The sequence below is a fragment of the Oxyura jamaicensis genome, chromosome 2, assembly GCF_011077185.1.
Source record: "Oxyura jamaicensis isolate SHBP4307 breed ruddy duck chromosome 2, BPBGC_Ojam_1.0, whole genome shotgun sequence".
Lineage (NCBI taxonomy): Eukaryota > Metazoa > Chordata > Aves > Anseriformes > Anatidae > Oxyura > Oxyura jamaicensis.
The window spans coordinates 20,459,873-20,479,007 of record NC_048894.1 but is presented as its reverse complement, the minus strand read 5'-3'; the positions used below and the strand labels follow the sequence as shown (position 1 = coordinate 20,479,007).

The 19,135-nt window shown below is 35.2% G+C and overlaps 1 protein-coding gene across 1 annotated transcript in view; it reads left to right on the top strand.

Moving 5' to 3' along the window:
• Positions 1–19,135, top strand: part of MALRD1 (MAM and LDL receptor class A domain containing 1) — a 283,122-nt gene that overhangs the window by 103,386 nt on the left and 160,601 nt on the right. Inside the window, exons 22-25 of the mRNA XM_035319205.1 lie at positions 5,009–5,165; positions 8,818–8,928; positions 9,345–9,558; positions 13,782–14,029. Of these exons, the coding sequence (XP_035175096.1) occupies positions 5,009–5,165; positions 8,818–8,928; positions 9,345–9,558; positions 13,782–14,029 (730 nt within the window). The remainder of the gene's footprint in view (positions 1–5,008; positions 5,166–8,817; positions 8,929–9,344; positions 9,559–13,781; positions 14,030–19,135) is intronic.

Genomic DNA, 19,135 nt, shown 5'->3' with positions numbered 1-19,135 from the left:
TGCAAATATATGACTTTTTATTGCTTCCTTCAAACTATTCTCCCTACTGTATGTTTATCTTCCTTTTTATCTTCCTATGTCTCTATACCAGCCATCTTAAAGACTTAAAGACAGAGATTCCTTTGCTCTGTGAGAAAACATGCTGCAAGTTAATGTCAATGACAGACATTAGCAGAAAGCTTTCCTTTTAAACAACAACATAGATAGATAGGTCATCAGTGACAAGAGTGAAGATTACATAAACAAGGATGCTCTCCACAGATTTGTCTAGGGTTCTTCTGATCTTTCCATTTTCCTTATTTTCCCACACATCCTTAATATTCTCTTGCAACCACATATTCTCCCTGTGACCTACCCACTATGTGGGTAGCACTCAAGTGTATCACCAAAGGGACCTTAATCTGGTTTACTAGTTTTAAATGTAACCTTATAGCGAACACTGAAACAAGGGCAAAAATAATATTGAGTATGCACTATGGGACATGAATTATCTAGACAGATGTAATTTTGGTCTGCTTCAGACTCAATGCACCAAATAAGAGATGGATGTCTGAATTTCATCAGAGCACTGCTCTTTCAAACTAATCTCACTGAGAGGTCTGAACTTGATACTGAATATTCTGGGAAGTAAGAGGTTTTTAAGTGTTATTGCTTTTCAGACCTCTTTATCATTCTGCTGAGTTTCAACAGCCCTCTCGAATGTTGTTCTAAATATTGTACTGATAGTCTTAGGCCACTGAAAACATGAATTCCCAGCAGCAGAGTAAATTCTGAATTTTTAAATGTTTTTGCAAACCTTAAGAGAACTGGATATTCTTCTATCTCTAGGCAAGACTAGTAGAAAACTCAGAGCTGAAGGAAAAAAAAAAAAAAAGAAAGAAAGAAAAAAGTATTACTACAATGAAGCAACATCTTTCTTCAGAAGAAAGGAGGGAAATGAATATTTCAAATGCAGACTTGCTTGAAGAATCTGTAGCTATGTAGGTTTCTACTTCAGTTGTCACTGCAGCTTATTAGAAGTTTTTTTTTTTTTTTTAAATAACATTTATTACTTTTTATTTTGGATTTATTATTACTGGATTACCCTAAGGCTTGTATATATTTTACTCTATTTTGTGCTTATTTTCTGCAGTAGTTTACTTCCAACTTTCTCAAGGATGATGTAAATGTACGTAGTAATTATAAAGATGTCTAAATTGCCAGGATCAAAGGAAAGCAATTCAGGAAGTATGGATTTCCTTCCTTGAGATACGGTTCTTGACATTTAGTATTATTTTATTTTTAGAAATTCAAAGTATCTAGGCCCCCTCTTCCTATGAAAGGTTGGACCTGATTATCTTTCAAGTTCTCCTAACTCTTTTGTGGTTCTATGATTCTGTGATAATAGAAAAGCTTCAGAGCCAGTCCTCTCTTCTGCTTCTGTATGAAAACAAAAATAAGATTGTGGGAAAGATTCAGATTTTCCCAGATCATTACACTTTCACCTAGAATACTACCAGAACAACACTTCTTATCTTTATCAACAATCCCTAGAGGTTTCACCTTTAATGTGTCTGACCTATGCCAAATGAAGTTTTGACCCACATTTTGACATTTATTTCTAAAACATTTTTACTCCTTCAAAAATATGTACTTGTATATGGCTTAGAAACAGCTTTTGTTTGTTTGTTTTTCTAGAAAATTTTGGGCTCTTCTTTTATAAGAAAGGAGCATTATAATTCTTCAGAGTAGGTAACTATCTTATGGGTGGCAGTAGATGTTAACTCTGATCATGAAAATGACTTTCTTGCAAGTATCTGTCTAAAAGTATGTGTATTGGAAACTGTGGTGGTTTTACTCCACCACAACCGCTCTCTCACTCCCCCTTCTCAAAGAGGAGCAGGGAGAAAATATGATGAAAATGGCTCAAGGGTTGAGATAAGGACAGGGAGATCGCACAGTAATTATTGTGACGGGCAAAACAGACTCAGCATAGGGAGACAGTAAGATTTATTACCTATTACTAACAAGCTAGAGAAGTGAGAAACAAAGGAAAGAAACCAAAAGCACCTTCCTCCCGTCCACCCTCTTCCACCTCCTCACCCCGAGCGGTGCAGGGGGGAGGAGGGTTATGGTCGGGGAATGGGGGTTATGGTCAGTCTATAGCTCTTCTTCTCCACCACTTCTTCTTGGTCACTCTCGTCCCCTGTGCTGTGGGGTCCCTCCCACAGGATGCAGTCCTTGCTGAACTGATCTGGCGTGGGCTGCCCACAGGCAGCAGCTCTTCAAGAACTGCTCCAGATATGGGTCCATCCCCCAGGAGCAAACTGCTCCAGCAGAGGTCCCCCACAGGCAGCAGCTCCCCCCAGAACCCCTGCTCCTGCGTGGGCTCCTCTCCATGGGCTTCAGCTCTGGCCTAGGGCCTGCTCCTGCGGGGGCTCTCCATGGGCCGCAGCCTCCTCCAGGCCACATCGACCTGCTGCATGTGGGCTCCTCCATGGGCTGCAGCGTGGAGATCTGCTCCATGGGCTGCAGGGGGACAGCCTGCCTCACCACAGGCCGCAGGGGACTTCTGCTCCGGCTTCTGGAGCACATCAGCACCTCCTGCCCTCCTTCTTCACTGACCTTGGCGCCTGCAAGGCTGTTCCTCACTCCTCTCACTCCTCTCACTCTCCCAGCTACTGTGTGGTGCAGAGCTTTTTTTTTTTCTTTCTTCCTTTTTTTTTTTTTCTTTTCCACTATTCCACTTAATATTTAAATAAAACAAATATATTAACAGTTTAGAGAATCATTTTCCCTAGTTAAAAATAAATTATGGGAAAAATCCACTTCTTTTCACTAATTTTCACACATCTTTACCAATATCTACAAAAAGAATTATTCTCTCATTCTCATTCATGCTAGATGAGGTTTGGGGAAACCTCCAGAAGGTGCTTAATGACCAAAGAATTGTATTGTGGCTGATTAATTAACTAGTAAAAGTGCTCCCACTCTTCTGATCCATGGAAGTTCTTATAATTACATGTTCTTTCAGCCCTGCTGGAGGATGTAGCCTGTAATTTCTGTACAAAAAATATTTACAGTGTCAGAATTGTCTGCAATTTTCATCTACCAAAATATTTTCTGTACTTTCCCATGGTTAGAGCAGTTGTCTGTTAATCTTTTTTTTTTTTTTTTTTTTTTTTTTTTTTCCTGATAAGAGACCAGGGGAGGTGGAAGCAGTACTTTGTGTAACAAGCAATGAACCAGATGCTGATTTGCAAGGGTTTTTCAAGGGCTGTTTTATGTCAGTGGTTATTACTAGGTTTTAATTTTCCCTATGAAGGAAAATTTTAGTGGTCTTTTCTGTCAAGAAAGAGGAAGAGATGGAAAAGGATTTTTATTTAAATATATGCTTATGAGCAACCACTGGTTATAGGAAGGGTAAGGAAATACTGTGCAAAATTCTTTGCCCTGGGCTATCCCAGGAAGATCCAGCTGTTTTCAGACCATCAGTCTGTCACTGGTCATATTAGATATAAGTTACTGCATCCTTGATTCTAAGGATGAATGAATGAATTAACAGACTTCAGATCCTCAGAGGAAATTGCTGTGAATATAGAGATAATTTTACCTGTTTCTAGCCTATCTTATACTATGTAGTGCCTCTAGTTAGATTATGCTACTCCTAAAACTACTGAATATAAGGTGCAATTCAGACTCTCCTTGACCTACAGGTTAAGTAATATACCTTAATATGTTATTTTTTATTATTAAATGTTAATTATTATACACAGAAAAAATAATCTACTAACTTTGTGGTAACTTTACAGTGATCAACCTGTATGTGCTAATTTTATATTTATTTTATCACTTAAATAGGACATGTTGATTTCAACGTAAGCATTGTAATCTTAGAGTTTTGTTCAAACAACTACTATTAAAAAAAAAACACAACATCTTTTAAAGAAAAAAAAATGCTTATCAGATTTTTTCAAAGAAACTTCAGTAGATTGGAAAAAAAAAAAGTTTTTGCAATATTTGTTTAATATTGCTGGCACAGCAAAGACAGCTAAGTTACTGCTGAGTCATACCACAGACAACAGTCTTACAGTCCTTTATGTTGTTCTAACTACTTAGAGCAGGTTTGTGAATTAAAAATATGTTCTTGAATCTATACCTTGTAGTCCTGACCATTCCTGTTTGCAAAAACTTCCAGTCTGGGAACAACCTCTGGGCATACCCCACATTTCTCTTGGCAATGCTTATTGGTACGGTCACTGCCTTCTCACGATTGCCATGATTCTAGTTTTTGGAGCTGTAGTTCAGAGCTTGGCCAAACAGGCAAACTGAAAGCCAGGAAATCCTAATAAAGGAATTTCTAATAAAGGAATTTCAGGTAAGGACCTTTAAAGAAATGTAGGTCCTATAGTCAAGTCTGTAAGCTGGAAAGGTTCTTTTCAGCAATGGAGTGTGTAACAACTCCATTAAAGAGAACAGAATCTTGTATTTGGTCAACAGCCACTTTTTCTTTGAAAGGAAAGTTTTTCAGGAACCAAATATCAGCTACCCAAAACCCTAAAACTCTCTGCGTACACTCAGAATCTGATGCATACTGCAAAGGCAGCCTTGTCTTTCCCAGCAGGAAGAGTTTCACCCAATATCTTGGTATTTATTGACTTCAAGCAGGACAATATCCATGTTGTGAGTAGGCCTCTGATTTTCTTGATGAAAGAGGATGGATGGGTGGGTGGGTGGGTGGGGTGGGGGAGGATGGGCTCAAAGGCCCTCCAGCTGCTGCAATGTGATATTGTGGGTAAAGGCAGGCTTCAGCTCTGTATTTTGTCTAAATGTGATATAAAAGTACTAGATGACTTTTCAAGGGATTTTGTGGAATTCTGGTAATACACTGATTAATTAAAGGGCATCCAGATACTCAGCTAGAAAGTTCTATATCTGTATAAAGAAATATTACCACTTTAATATAACTTTAACTTAATTTTGATTAAATATTTTCTTTTAATAAATAAATACCTTTCTCTCTGAACAGGTATACTGTAGAAGGCTGGTATTTGTTTGCAGACAGCTCAAATGGAGAATTTGGTCACACTGCTGACATCGCTACTCCAGTGATCTCCCTTACGGGGCCCAAGTGCAAAATCGTGTTCTGGAACCATATGAATGGTTCAACAGTAGGTTCTCTGGAGGTATGGATATATTCTTTATTTTGATTTATTCTTACTCTCTGAAATTGCTGGGAAATTAATGCTTTGTTGTTTAGTTTCATTACAGATTAGGCAGCTAATAAACAAAAATGAATAATTGCTAACACTCTACTGCTCTCAATATGTTAAGATTTGAAGGAAGCATTAGCTGTGGAAAATATAAGTTTCTACAGCAAGCAAAAATGATGACCTTTATACACGTATCGTGGTTGGAATTTCCGTATAGGCAAAAGTCTTGTACTGTATAATACCCCTTTAACACTGAGAAGCATCAGTATGTATTTGGAAACTGAGTTTTTTGTCTGAAAGTGGGAGTTAGAAAAAAGTAGTAGTTTCAAAATTCACCGTGAAATCTGGTAGAAACACCTTATAGCTATGTTATTCCTTCGAAAGCTTAACATATATTTTTCAATGGTTAATTATATTAATGTAAGAAACTTTTAGTTATTTCTAGGACTTAACAATAACAATCTTTCTTAGCAATACCATTTTCTACACTCCATTTAAAATAAAAATACTCCTGTAAAGGAAATCTAACTATTCAGCAACTTACAGATCAAATGAGTCACTGCAAAGTGACTAAATAAAACAACAAAATTGTTCTCAACGTTTTTTTTCCACACATCATATTAAATATAACAGAATTTCTCATGAGTGTTACACAATAATTTACAGCATCATAAACGTTTTTTAAAAATACTCAGGTTATAATACCCAATCATGTGCAGTGAGTATCAAATTAGTTGTGGCCACTGAATTTAATTTTATAAACAAATTCTCACTGGCTCAGTTAATCTGAATAAAAAAATTATAATTAAAAAAAACATTGCATTTTAAACATTGTAAATAGGTATCTCATTTCAATTGCTTCATTATTGTGGTGGTTTCACCTTAATGGGCAAGTAAACTCCACCACATTGCTTTCTCACTCCATGTCTTCAAAGGAAGAGAGAAAATAGCATGGAAAAGGGATCGATGGTTGAGAGAAGGACACAGAGATTGCTTAACAATTACCATCACAGGCAAAACAGGGACAGCATAGTGAGATTGATGTAATTAATTGCTTATTACTAACTAGTCTAGAGCAGGGAGAAACTAAAAGCAAACTGAAAACACCTTTCCCTCTCCATCCATCCTCTTCTACCATTTCTCCCCAAACAGAGCAGGGGAACAGAGAATGGGGGCTATGGTTAGTCCCTAACGCTTCCTCTCTGCTGCTCCTTCACGGTCACTCTCTACTCCTGCTCCACGTGGGGTCCCTCCCACAGGATGCCATCCTTTGCAAACTGATCCTGCGGGGGCTGCCCACAGGCAGCAGCTCTTCAAGAACTGCTCCCATACGGCTCCATACTACGGGGTCCATCCCCCAGGAGCAGGCTGCTCCAGCATGGGTCCCCCACAGGCAGCAGCTCCCCCCAGGCCCCCTGCTCTGGCATGGGCTCCTCTCCACAGGCGGCAGCTCCGGCCCAGGGCCTGCTCCTGCGGGGGCTCTCCATGGGCCGCAGCCTCCTCCAGGCCACATCCACCTGCCCCACCGGGGGCTCCTCCACGGGCTGCAGTGTGGAGATCTGCTCCATGTGGGACCATGGGCTGCAGGTGAACAGCCTGTTCCACCAGGGGCCTCTGCACAGGCCGCAGGGGAACTTCTGCTGCGTGCCTGGAGCACTTCTTGCCCTCCTTCTGCACTGACCATGGGGTCTGCAGGGCTGGTTCTCACTCCTCGCTCTCTTTTTTTTTTTTTTTTTTTCCTCTTTCTTAAATCTGCTCTCACAGAGGCGCAAACAACATCGCTTATTGGCTTGGCTCTGACCAGGTCCCTTTTGGTGCCAGCTGGAGCTGACATGGGGCAGCTGCTAGACTCTGCTCAGAGAGAGAAAATATAATTATTTAGATGTCTTTATTTTATTTTAAAGATTATAAGTATTATACAATTATGAATCTCTTCTGTGGCTGAGTATCACTGATGTCCTTTTATTAGTCTTCTCCCTCATGACTATCACATTTGTATTTAGTTCATAAGTTTAGATTTTTCCATCTTAGTCTGTGTCCATACCATCAAATGCAATGTAGGACATGTTAAAGGCTCCTGCTATTTGCATGAGTGTCTGTCTTCCCGTGTTTCTGTGGCTTTCTGAAACATTGATTAGTTGTCACTTTATTGTGCAACTTCAGTTTGAATAATTGTTGGAAACATTTTTGTCTGATTTCTATAGCTAACTCTACCAAAGTATTAGAAGCCATTTTTCAACAACTTACAAAGTTTTCAGTTAAATTAGGGTACAGAGAAGCCCTGGATTTTAAAAGGATACAAATTTATGGGCATGTTCAACTTTAAAATTGTAATCTTTAGCATGATATGAGAGAAAATATGTATTACTGATGAAGGCATTGGATTTATAATTTAGTGGGTAATGTACAGTTTGTGGAAAATTGTACATCTGTCTATATTGTCCCAAACATTTATATTTATATTGATATACCTGTATAGCATGTATGTAAACATAAGAAAAATCTCTTATTCAGCACCCCCTATTCTCTCAAATAATATCTGTAACCTCTGTTTTTCTCTTTTTTTTTTTTTTTTTAATTTTTGCCTTAAAATTCATGTCTTCTGTGAGCAGTTTTTCTTGTCTATAAAGCCAGGTGTCATATTCTATTCTGTTCTATTAAGAAGCACTGGTTTCTTTTGTTCCTCTGGAATGAAAGCTCTTCAGTGGGAGGATCTGCTATTTGCTTGCCAGAACTTACCTGTTATACAATACCATGCATACACATGGGACTACATAAATCTTCAAAAAAAGCATTTTTTTCATTAAGATGAAAAATACCTGGGCAACCCTAAGAAGATTACACAAAGTAGCAATAAATCCTTGGAAGCAGAAGTGGTGCAGGCAACTGGTGAACTGATGTTTAGCTCTGTGAGTACTGATTGAAGAAACAACTTGACACATCATCAAATCCGATCTGGTTGTTATTAGCTCAGTTGAATTTGGATGCCTGAGAGGATGGAGTCAAGCATATGTAAGACTTTGTGCTAATGTGCTAATGTTGAAGTGTTAGGTTTCTCCAGTTCAATGGCTATTCAAAGGTTTATAGGTATTTGTGAGTCTTCTGTTATCCAGACAAGTAAAATATGGTCTTAAGAAGGGAAGGAAAGAACAAGTTTTTGTCTGTAGGGAAAAAAAAAAAAAAAATCATATGATCATTACATTACAAAAAATCATTCATATGATCAGGACATTAAATCTCTCCTGGAACTATAATGGAGCAATGTAATGCAATGTAGTAAATGCATGAACTATTAACACGTGTTGTTAGTGCTGTTTTCCATGTTTTACAAATGGATATTGACCCTTTCCTGAGCAATTTTTATTTGTGGTTAACCGTTCCATCTAAATTAGTGGGTAAATTAACCGAGATAAGACCCAGAGCAGAGTGTGTTCATGAGCAGATCAGAAAGTTTTAAAGCACTATTTTCTTTGAATAGTGGCTTACACTGGCAACTCCCTTTGCACTTAAAATTTAATGTTAGTATAGAGATCAGTTATACAGGATACTCTGGACAAAATTAAGGAACCTGCAGTCTGTTGGTAATGGAAAGATTTTTTGTGACCTGTAATTATTTCCTTTTCAGGTACTCTGTAAAACTGGTAACAAGATTTCTAAACTATGGACTCAAAGTGGCAGCCAAGGTCCACAATGGAACAGAGCAGAAGTGTTCTTGGGAATTCGTTCAAATTTTCAGGTGTGTATTCATATTTTATGTTCTCTCTAGACAGCTTGGCTTTAGATACTTTTATGTTTTACATTTACCCTCTTCTTATTTCACTTTTTGCCCATCCCCCCCTCTTCCCCCTGCTCTGTCTCCCCTTCTGAATAACAACAACGACAACAACAAAGTAATATTTTTGACTGTCTGATCATTTACCTGAACTGAACACAAGTTTTTGTAAATTTCTCACTTCTATTCGATTTTAGACAGACATCCATTTTTAAGACAGAAATCCCCTCTATCCTTGAAACTGACTTGGTTTAGAACTATTCCATTTCCTTCTCCATAATGTGCAGTAGAATTGTATTTTTGCATTTGATTAAGAAAAAAAGAGTCTTGAGCATGATACCCACTTTTTTTTACTGTAATATCTGTATAATTTTTATTAGATTCTTTTCAGAGCAAAACGTGGTGTCAGTTACATGGGAGATGTGGCAGTGGATGATATTACTTTTGAAGATTGTTCCCCTTTGCTCATCCCAGACAGACCTTGCACATTACAGGAATTCACATGTGCCAACAAGTACTGCATCCCAAAGGATAATCTTTGTGATTTTGTAAATGATTGTGCAGATAACTCAGATGAGAGCCCTGCCATTTGCAGTAAGTATGGTAGTTTTAAAAAATGTAATTATCACAAATAACTACGCCTGTTGTAAATTGTTAATACTTGAACACTGCTGGCAGCTCAGCACCAAAGACAGTAAACATGAAGGTAATAATTTAATTATATTCTTTGGCTTTTATGGATTTTAAATTACTACTATTTACTTTGAAATAATATAATGGAAAATAAAAAGTGCTGTTAGTGAATTTCTTAAAATAATTCAGAAAGCATCTGTCTTTAAAAGCACAGTAAAAATCTGCTTTTCATATGAAAAGAATGTATTAAAGCAAAAAAAAAAATGCATCAAGTATAATACCTTTGGGATATAGGGACTTACCTTCTTTGATATTTCAAGGATTTCCAGATCTCTTAGCAAATTATTTTAGTATGAATACAGTACAATTTTAGTTTTACAAGAGATATCAAGAAACAGCATCTTGTAGTATCAGATACAAAGAATGGTAATAAGAAATGTTTTTTTCTCTGGAGAAAAGGATCACAGATATTGTTTAGGAAGTACTAACACTTTTTTTTCTCATGAAATTGTAGAAAATGCTCACACAATCAAATCTCCATTGTTTGCTATAGTATGAAAAGTAGCCTCATTTTTACTGAGATTATGAACACAATTTATCAATTTCTTAGTGAATACAATTCTGTGAAGCAAAAGTACACAAATTCACTGATATCATTTGAAGTGGAGGTATAAGGCAAAGAAACTGTGTTGTTTTTTTTTTTTTTGACTGATTTTCATACTAATAAACTTCTAATTGATTTCCAAATCAGCACGTCACTAAGCTATACGATAGAATTTTCAGTAACAACATCAGGAACTGGACTTTAATTTTTGCTTTCCTTTTCCTTATTTTCCCTTTTTTCACCCCAAATTTGAAATAGGTATGCTATTTTAAGTTTTCACTATGTACTGAATAATTTTGGTTTCCTTTTCTTGGTACTGACTTATATATATACTAAAAGGAATGCATAACAGCAGTTGTTGAAAATACAATTTTTGCAAAAATGGTGTACACATTTATCACACAATACATGATGATGTTGTGATGACAAAAAAATATTTCATTGTCATCATAATTAATTAGTTTCAGGATGTGTTTGTTCTAGTCAGCCCATTTCAAAGATAATCTAGAAAGTTTTTATTTTTAGGTCATAAACCAGGATGAATCATCCCAAGGCTAATATTCCAACTATTAAGTGGTGGACTTTATTAATTTCCTACCACTCTGAATGTAAGGCTAGTACCCTAAATGCAAAAAAAGGCTAGTTATGTTTTCACAGCTTTCTCATAAGACAGACTGAAGAGACCAACTTTAGGAAGCACATTTCTACACTCTTTGTGACATCATTTAATTCCTTGCAGTTAGCAGAGAAGAGCTGTTTTATCATTGCTGACCCATAGAACAATAGCTTGAAAACCTCAAACTTAGAAGACTGGAAAAAGCATTAGTAGGGCAAAGAATGTCAGGAAACAGTAAATAGCATTGCAACTGTGTTTAAAAAACATGAAAGCTACACAGCTTCAAGACTTCTCCAAAATGCCTTTTAGCAGTAAGCCTTCATGGATCACTACCTCTAAGCACAGATGTTTGCTATGTACATAAAGAGTCATCATAACCTAGTTAATGAAATATTAAAAAGAAATATTAAAAAGAAATATTAAAAGAAACTAGTGCCTAATCTCTCTAATATTCCAGAAACTCTAAACTGTTAATAGGACCGTATCACATGCTGATACTCACAAAGTCTGATTAGCAATGTCTAGACATAACCTAGATGCTGAGATATAAACTATGCCTCATAAAGTTGTTAAATTACTATTGAGAGATCTGTACCTTGTTTTTGTTTTCTTTCTTGAGGGCTCTTTTTAGCTAGCTGCATGATTTCAATGCTATAAAATAATTCAAGTATACTTTTTTACAGAGGTACTGAGGACTCCAATGTTTAGAAATTATTCCATTAGACACTGAGTGAGTGGTATGTGCTCAGAGTTTTCTTTAAATGCAATGCCACTAGTATGGTTTTCTGACTGCAGGTACTTGAGAACATTCAACCTGTGCACTCAACCTGAGAGCATTCAATCCTGACCTTTTCCCTACTGCCCCAATCAGGTCCCCAATACCAGGTGTTTAGCTGTACAAATCTGCTTCTATAGTTCCATACTGCTTGTTCATCTAGACATAGCTGTTTTACCCTGAGATGTGTGAGTTGCAACTCAGCTGAAGCAGTAGTTTTCTTCATATTTTTTTATTATTATTATTTCCATGTATTTAAAAATAAATTTAATGTTAAGTAAACACTGCCAATATTAATTTATTTCATTAACTACAAAGGGACATATCCACCTAGATATGTCTGGTAGGCACACATGGTGACTCCTTGCTGTTCATGCACATGTAGCATCTCAACCTTCTAAGTCATGCCTAAGGGAGGAAAACATCAAGAGTATGAACTTTCTATGGAGGTTGCCTACTATCTTGTCACGGGGAGAAAAGTCTTTATGCTTGTGTTGCTTAACGTGGATTTGTATAAAGGCCTTGATTGTTTTAAAGAAACATGACTTTAAAGTAAAATAGTCAGTTGCATGAATGAATTTTTGTTGACTAGAGATTAAATTTGTGAGTAATTGAAGAAATTGCTTTAGCTAGGATCCTGAAATATTATGTAACTAAATGGTGAAATAGCAAAAGATGAGGACAGTTATATTCAGTTGAGGTAAACTATTATCTATGTTTTGCATAAATTATAATCCTATAGGGCATTAGGGATTTGTTGTTGCTATTATTAATATCTACGATAGTGCTGTATTTGCAGACAAAGATAAAAGTGAAGTTATTTTTTTTACTAGTTCATATTTATAAGAAAATGTTTCAGACTTCTCTTCCACCCATGTGATCTTCACAAAGAAAAATAGAAAAAAAGAAATCTTTCACCTGATTTCAGCCTCAAATTTAAGAGGCAGCTGTCTATACTGTTTTGGTCCATGGGTAGACGCCATGGATGTTGATTCCTTGGCCTCATTACTGAGGCTTATGACCAGCTGCCAATTAAATAAAGTTACTTTTAAGTAGCTGAACTTTATTAGACCCTAGAAGAGGTTCAAGCTTTGTTTATATTTTAGGAGAAAGCTTTTGTCATTTCTTACACTGTCAGACCAAATGATCTATTCAGTTTCCCAATTTATCTTCAAAGTACTTTCCTTTCCAGCAATAATAGTAAGACCATTCAGGGCACAGTCAAAAGTCTCTTGAAGGCTCTGGCAAAATTCCAGCTTATTTCAGCAAGTTTAGTCTTGCTTGGTAATCATTATAATGAAGTTATAGATGCATAGTAGAGAAATATATGCAGCTTAAAATTTTGGACCAGTGTAATTGACTTAACCTTAATTTATACGGACGGCTGACATTGGCAAGTCAAGACATTGGCAGTCTTGACGTTCAAGACTAGAAAATCAGTGAAGAGCATACATGTTGTGGCATATAAAAATCAATCAAAATTATCACAACCTTTCATTTTTCTAGTCATTAAATACAATTCAAGGAGAAATGTAGATAATCAATAATAATAAAATGTTTGCACATTGTCTAATAAATTACCTGTGAATTCTTCTGGAAATATGTTAAAGTAAACTAACTGTGGGTATGATTTATCTCAAAGTAAACACTTCCACATTTATGTTTTGCCTGTTTGTGTCAGTGTGGAGGATGTGTCTCTCTAGTGCTCTGTACTTCTAATTGGATGGGGTTTTGTTCCATAAATATAGGCATTTTTCATATTTTTCAGCACTACAGGGGTCTCACCTGGCTTTAAAGTATTCCTCCAAGAAGAGGCTAGTTTTCTGCATATGTCTTGGGTGCCCTATGGAAGGCATGAATTGGCCTATAAAACTAGAGCTAAGCAATTTGCCCTAAAATAGATTGCTATATTAAATTAATTTTATTTTTTATACTTACAGCAATGTTGGTTACACTAAGAGCACAGACATCTACCGTGTATATATTCAGTTTTATCTTGCCCCACAATTATATTATAGGGCACTAAAAATACTCTGTTTAATAAAACACGTGGGTGGTTTTGTCTCTATTGAGCCTTTTTTTTTTTTTTTTAATATATATAGGTAATTGTGTACTAGTTTATAATGTATGTAACCAATTAACTTTCTGAAAAAAATCTGTCTTTTCATGTGTTTGCAAATATCCTTCAGGTACCTCTATTGGGCATTGTGATTTTGAGTTTGATATTTGTGGATGGAAGCAAGATGAAAATGATGATTTTGACTGGAGCCTCAGAACGAGCAGTACTACAAAATTGGGCACAGGACCAGCTGCTGATCATACATTGCAAGAGCCATCTGGTCATTATATTTTTATAAAGAGTTCATTTCTTCATCTGCCAGGACAGAAAGCCAGGATTGCTAGCCCTGTGCTAAGCAGATTGAATAAAAACTGCAAGGTACGTGGGGTGCGATACTAGCAGGAATGCAGAATTTGATTTCTAGATTACACCAAGATAATATTCCTAAAAGGAGATATTTCGTGATAAAAACAAACATGTTGTGGAAGAAGCAAACTATTTCCACCTTGGAATCATGAGAAAACATGAATCTCATTGCTATTTATGGGAGAAGAATGATTTCTGTACTTAAGTACTCCGATGGAGACTGAAATGAATTCAGCAGTGAAAGCAATATGTAATTTAATATATGCCTTATGCAACTCCAGCCCTGATTAGCCTACAACTATGCATGTGCTTTAATGCAGAAAATGTGTACAAATACAGTAACAAGTTGCTTTAAAAGAATACAGCTTCAAAAGGAACACTGCATGACAGAAGGCTTTGTCATTGACTCTTCTCTGAAAAACAAAGAAAAATAAGCTTTTATTTTCTAAGGCATTACAACATATTGTTGTGATTTGATCCTGATCATTTCTTTGCAAATCTGGATTAAAAGGTTTTCTAGTTTCAATATATATTTTACAGTCTGAACTAAAATGGTAATTTGTAGTTTCATAATACAGCTTTCAAAACACATCTCTGAGAAGCTGCTATATTTTGAAAATTTTCCAGAAAGTTGAACTATGCGCTACTTTGAAATGGTATTTTTCCTCTGTGTATGCATCTATTGTTTCCAAATTGTCTTCAAATGTCAAAGCAAAAATGAGTGGTATTTGAATTTCTAACATCAATGTTGAGTGCAAGAGGAAAGTTTAAATATCAATAATTTCCAATAATTGTAATTACTAATAAAATTAGCATACATTTTCAAATAATAAGTTAAATTAGAGATAACAATATCTATATATTAGGTAACTGGAGAGGACTATTGTGCATTAATGGAGCTGCTATGGGAGGAAATACAGGGTTTTTAGCATTTAGAAAATTATTCACCCAAAATTTAGAAAGACATAAGACAATTAGAGGAGCAGAGAATGGCTTAAAATTTTTAGCAAAAATTTGGGAATGGATTTCCTGAATTAAGGAACTGATCTGGAGAAGAGAAAAGAAGAAAAAAGAAAAATAAATGGAAAAAAAAAATTAAAGAGAAAAGAAAGGGGGAGGTATTAGCATAATTTAACCATTTTATTTGAGAATAAGGAATTAATTTTTCAATTAGTTAAGATTCTGGATTTTCTCCTAACAAATAAGACACTCCTTCCTTTCTGTGAATTATTAGAGTTGAAAGGAAGTGTGAACAAGTGAATAGTGGTCTAAGCATTATGACACACTTGAATCTAAGGTAAAGAATTTTGAAACTACTGTGATTGAAAACAATATTCAAGCTACTCTTGCTAATTGTTTTGCTATTCACACATGAAGATCTTTCTAACTTGGCAGCAGAAGTGTGGCTATTTAAAAAAAATGGCTATTTACCTTTACCCAATTACACTTGTTCAACAGCTTTTTTAATGGTCTTAGCATAAAATAACCACTTTGTTCTCCAGCATCTGGAGCATTTCTACTCCTGATGCCATACTTGGAATTCTTAATCTATTACTTTATGAGGGATACTGGTTTTGAATCTCTGTGCTTGCCTGAGAAATATCAATTTCTTTATATTTATGGAAGATGTAAAATTTCATTTATTTTTTTACAGGATATGTAATCATTTTATATGAACTTTTGCAAGTTCACATTCATATCTACTGTACCTTGCCTTATAACTACCTCTCTCAAGAGGAAAATCTAGATGAAGAGGAATTATTTAAACAAACAAACAAACAAAAAACAACTTCAAGCTGAACTGGTTATGTGATCACAGCACCATGCTCACTGAATGAGGGCTATCTCAGCTTGATACAGTTCTAAAGTGCTTTACAATTGATGACATCTCTGTTAAAAATTACCAATCATTTGCTTCTATGTCCATTTATCTCACTTTTAGTCTCATTTAGGAGAGTCTCATTCAAAACCCATAGAGTTTTTCTGAAACTTAGAGTTATGATTGGTTTGAGATTTCTGATCAGTAAATTTCACTGAAATTCTTCTAGTTGTTTGATAATTCCCAAACCTTTATAGATAAGAAAGTAATGAAGTTTTAAACATAAATGGGATGATTTTATGGTCCAAACAAAACATGAATGATGTCAGTAGCAAAACTTTATCTAGCCATTAAAAAAAGTCTTCAAATTTGGGTCATGGTCTCATATTTTCTAAGTTCATTTTCTAAATTGGCTAAGATGTATTTATAAATTCTAGACAATTCTGCTCACCTGAGCTTGTAGATGATTGCTTCTTTAGTTGTGTACTTGAAAATATCTCTTTCTTGATCTTATCTGTTTTTATGGTTAAAAAAAAGAAAAAAGAGAACATTTCCACTATTCAACTTCTCTCTGTGAGCAATAAAAAATAAATACAAAACAAAGTGGAAGAACTGAGGATGACAGGTTTGTGTCTGAATATTTATAATGTATCACACATTAAATATAATGAAGTGCTCAAAATGTAAACTATAGGAAACGGTTACTTTTGTCATGCTAAAAAATATCTACAAAAAACATTGTGTCTATGTACTTTCTACAGACTTCTACATCCATGATAAAGTCTGAAAATGTAACTAAATAATGACATTTCATAGTTTTTTGTTTGTTTTTGATTCTTTGTTTGTTTTAAGTTCTGACAAGTTCTGAAGCTTTGATTTATACAGCTAACCAAGGGAAATGAAATTTCTTATAACGGAAGATGTTTGTAATGAACAACTGTTCTAAGCAATAGCTTCACCCCGGCAGATTAGATGGTCCCAAAAGCATTTTGCTCCTTTCTGTGAGTTACTAGAGAAGGAAATGCTATATCATATATTATTTCAGAATTAGTTTGGAATCTTAGACCCATTCAAGTCAATGGAAGATGAACTTTTACATCATTGGGACAAGAGTTTTGTGCCAATAAAACAAATATATATAAGCAAACATAGAGGGAGCTAAATGGGAGGAAAATATATATATGTATATATTAATACAAACCAAGCTTGAAAAAGAATAGAAAGCTGGAGACAGTTGTCCAAGTAGAAAGAAAATGAGAATATGCCAAAATAAATCTGGGAAAGAAAAGGGAAAATTCAGTGACAAGTTGTCAGTGACACATAATTTTACTACTTGGAAATTGAACCTATAAGAAAATCACCAAGCCTATATACTAGAGTGGAATAAGAAAATAACTATGTTGAAAATGTTGCAGGAAAGTTTAAATACCTTATTTGGATTAATATTCACTGCAGGGCATTGTGGAAGTACTAGCCTGCAAGCTGTTCCTTTGAACAAACCTTGGAGCAGCATTGTTGGAGACTATGACACCAAAAGAGATGGTGTTGGAAAAAAGTCTTAATTTTAATTGCATTAAGTTAGCAAAAGCAGGTGTTATACACTGAGAATTCTGAGAGAATTTAAGAATAAAACCAATAAGTTTTAATAAAAGATATGAAAAATGTCAAAAAAATCAATTATTTAAGAGGACGCATGATAGAAACATGGTCAGGGGAGGGCTATTTGTATTTCCTGATTTTTTTTTGCATGTGGTATCTGATATTTAGTTACAAACAAAGCCAGTAGTTATTTAAAAATAAATGCATAAATCAAAAATGTGTGTAAAATTCTTCAGGATAGACCTGAAACGATTAAGTAGCCAAGATAAATGACCACATCTAGAGAACCTTGGAGAACGAAGGCTAGAGAGCTAGCCTGCATTCTGATGCAAGGGAAATTCTGTATAGGAATTAGTAGTGGGCATAGCTCCAGCCTGGCTCAAGAATAAGTCACGTATGTGCAGTCCCAGTCCTGAAAGGACTTGTATACATGCTTAAAATTATGTGTATAATTGTTTGCAATAGTGACATTACCACTGTATATGATACTTCAAAATTATGTGACATTACAGAATACTAGTATGTTATCTCCAAATACAAAACTATTCAGTGTAATTTAGAAAAAAAGTTGATGAAAATAGATATAGAAAATAGAAGCTGGGAGTTTGCATCTTCTCACAGATAACTAGTGATAGGACAAGAGGGAATGGCTTCAAGTTGCAGCAGGAGTGTGTGTGTGTGTGCATCATGGCGAGGGAAAGAAAAATTCAGTGATCATAAAAGAAAAACATGCATAGTACAGTTTGGTAGCTTTGAAAAGAACTGTAGCTAAAGCAGAATAGCGTGCAGTTCTATGGAAATATCAGCTCAAAATTTAATGTCAGAAAATCAAACAAAATTTAGCTGTAGTAAAAAGGAATAGATTAGTCTTAAAAATGTAAAAAGTATTGTATAATTTAATGATATACACACATACTGAATACACAAACATAGTTTGAAGAAGTATTTTAAGAGAAATAGAGTAGTTGTAGGACAGGAAAACAGCAGGTAAATAGGAATACTTCTATGCAAGAAACCTGATTAATAAAAATTATATTGGACTACTTCATTGCACAGAAGATATTCTGAAAGTGACCATAATAAAATTTTCATAAGAATTATAACACAAAGATGTTGACAGCTTTACTTGCAGAGAATTGCAGAGAAAATCAATTAAATAAAATTATTATTATTATTTTTAAGTATATGTTTTGCAAAAGACTGAAGAAGCTTATGAAATCCTGTAGCACTAGGTAATACAGAGAGTGTTGACTTAACATTTACATGGGTATCATAATATTTGCTATTATGTTTTTTATAGCTATAATAAATAAGATGGAGTTTTCATTTGTTAGGGTTTGTGCTATGCATTGGACTAGGAAAAAATGAGATATAGGTGTGTTCTTGCATAATGTAGCATGAATTGCCTTCCATCATTCTTGGAAATATTCTGTATTTCTCAGAAACAATGTTGAACTAGCCTAAGTATTAATATAATCAAATACAACTGTTTGCTCTTGAATTGAAAATAGCAGGGAGAAGTCAATGGCGACTACCTTTTGCAGTGTTTTTATTTCTACATTCTGTATGTACCTGATCTTATTTTAGGACTTCCTAATTTGTTTTTCCCATTTTTACTGAAATTCACAGTTTTCTGATCCAAGGACTACTTACTTTTTATTATTTTGCATTTATGCAGCCCATTTTGCTGCCATAATAGA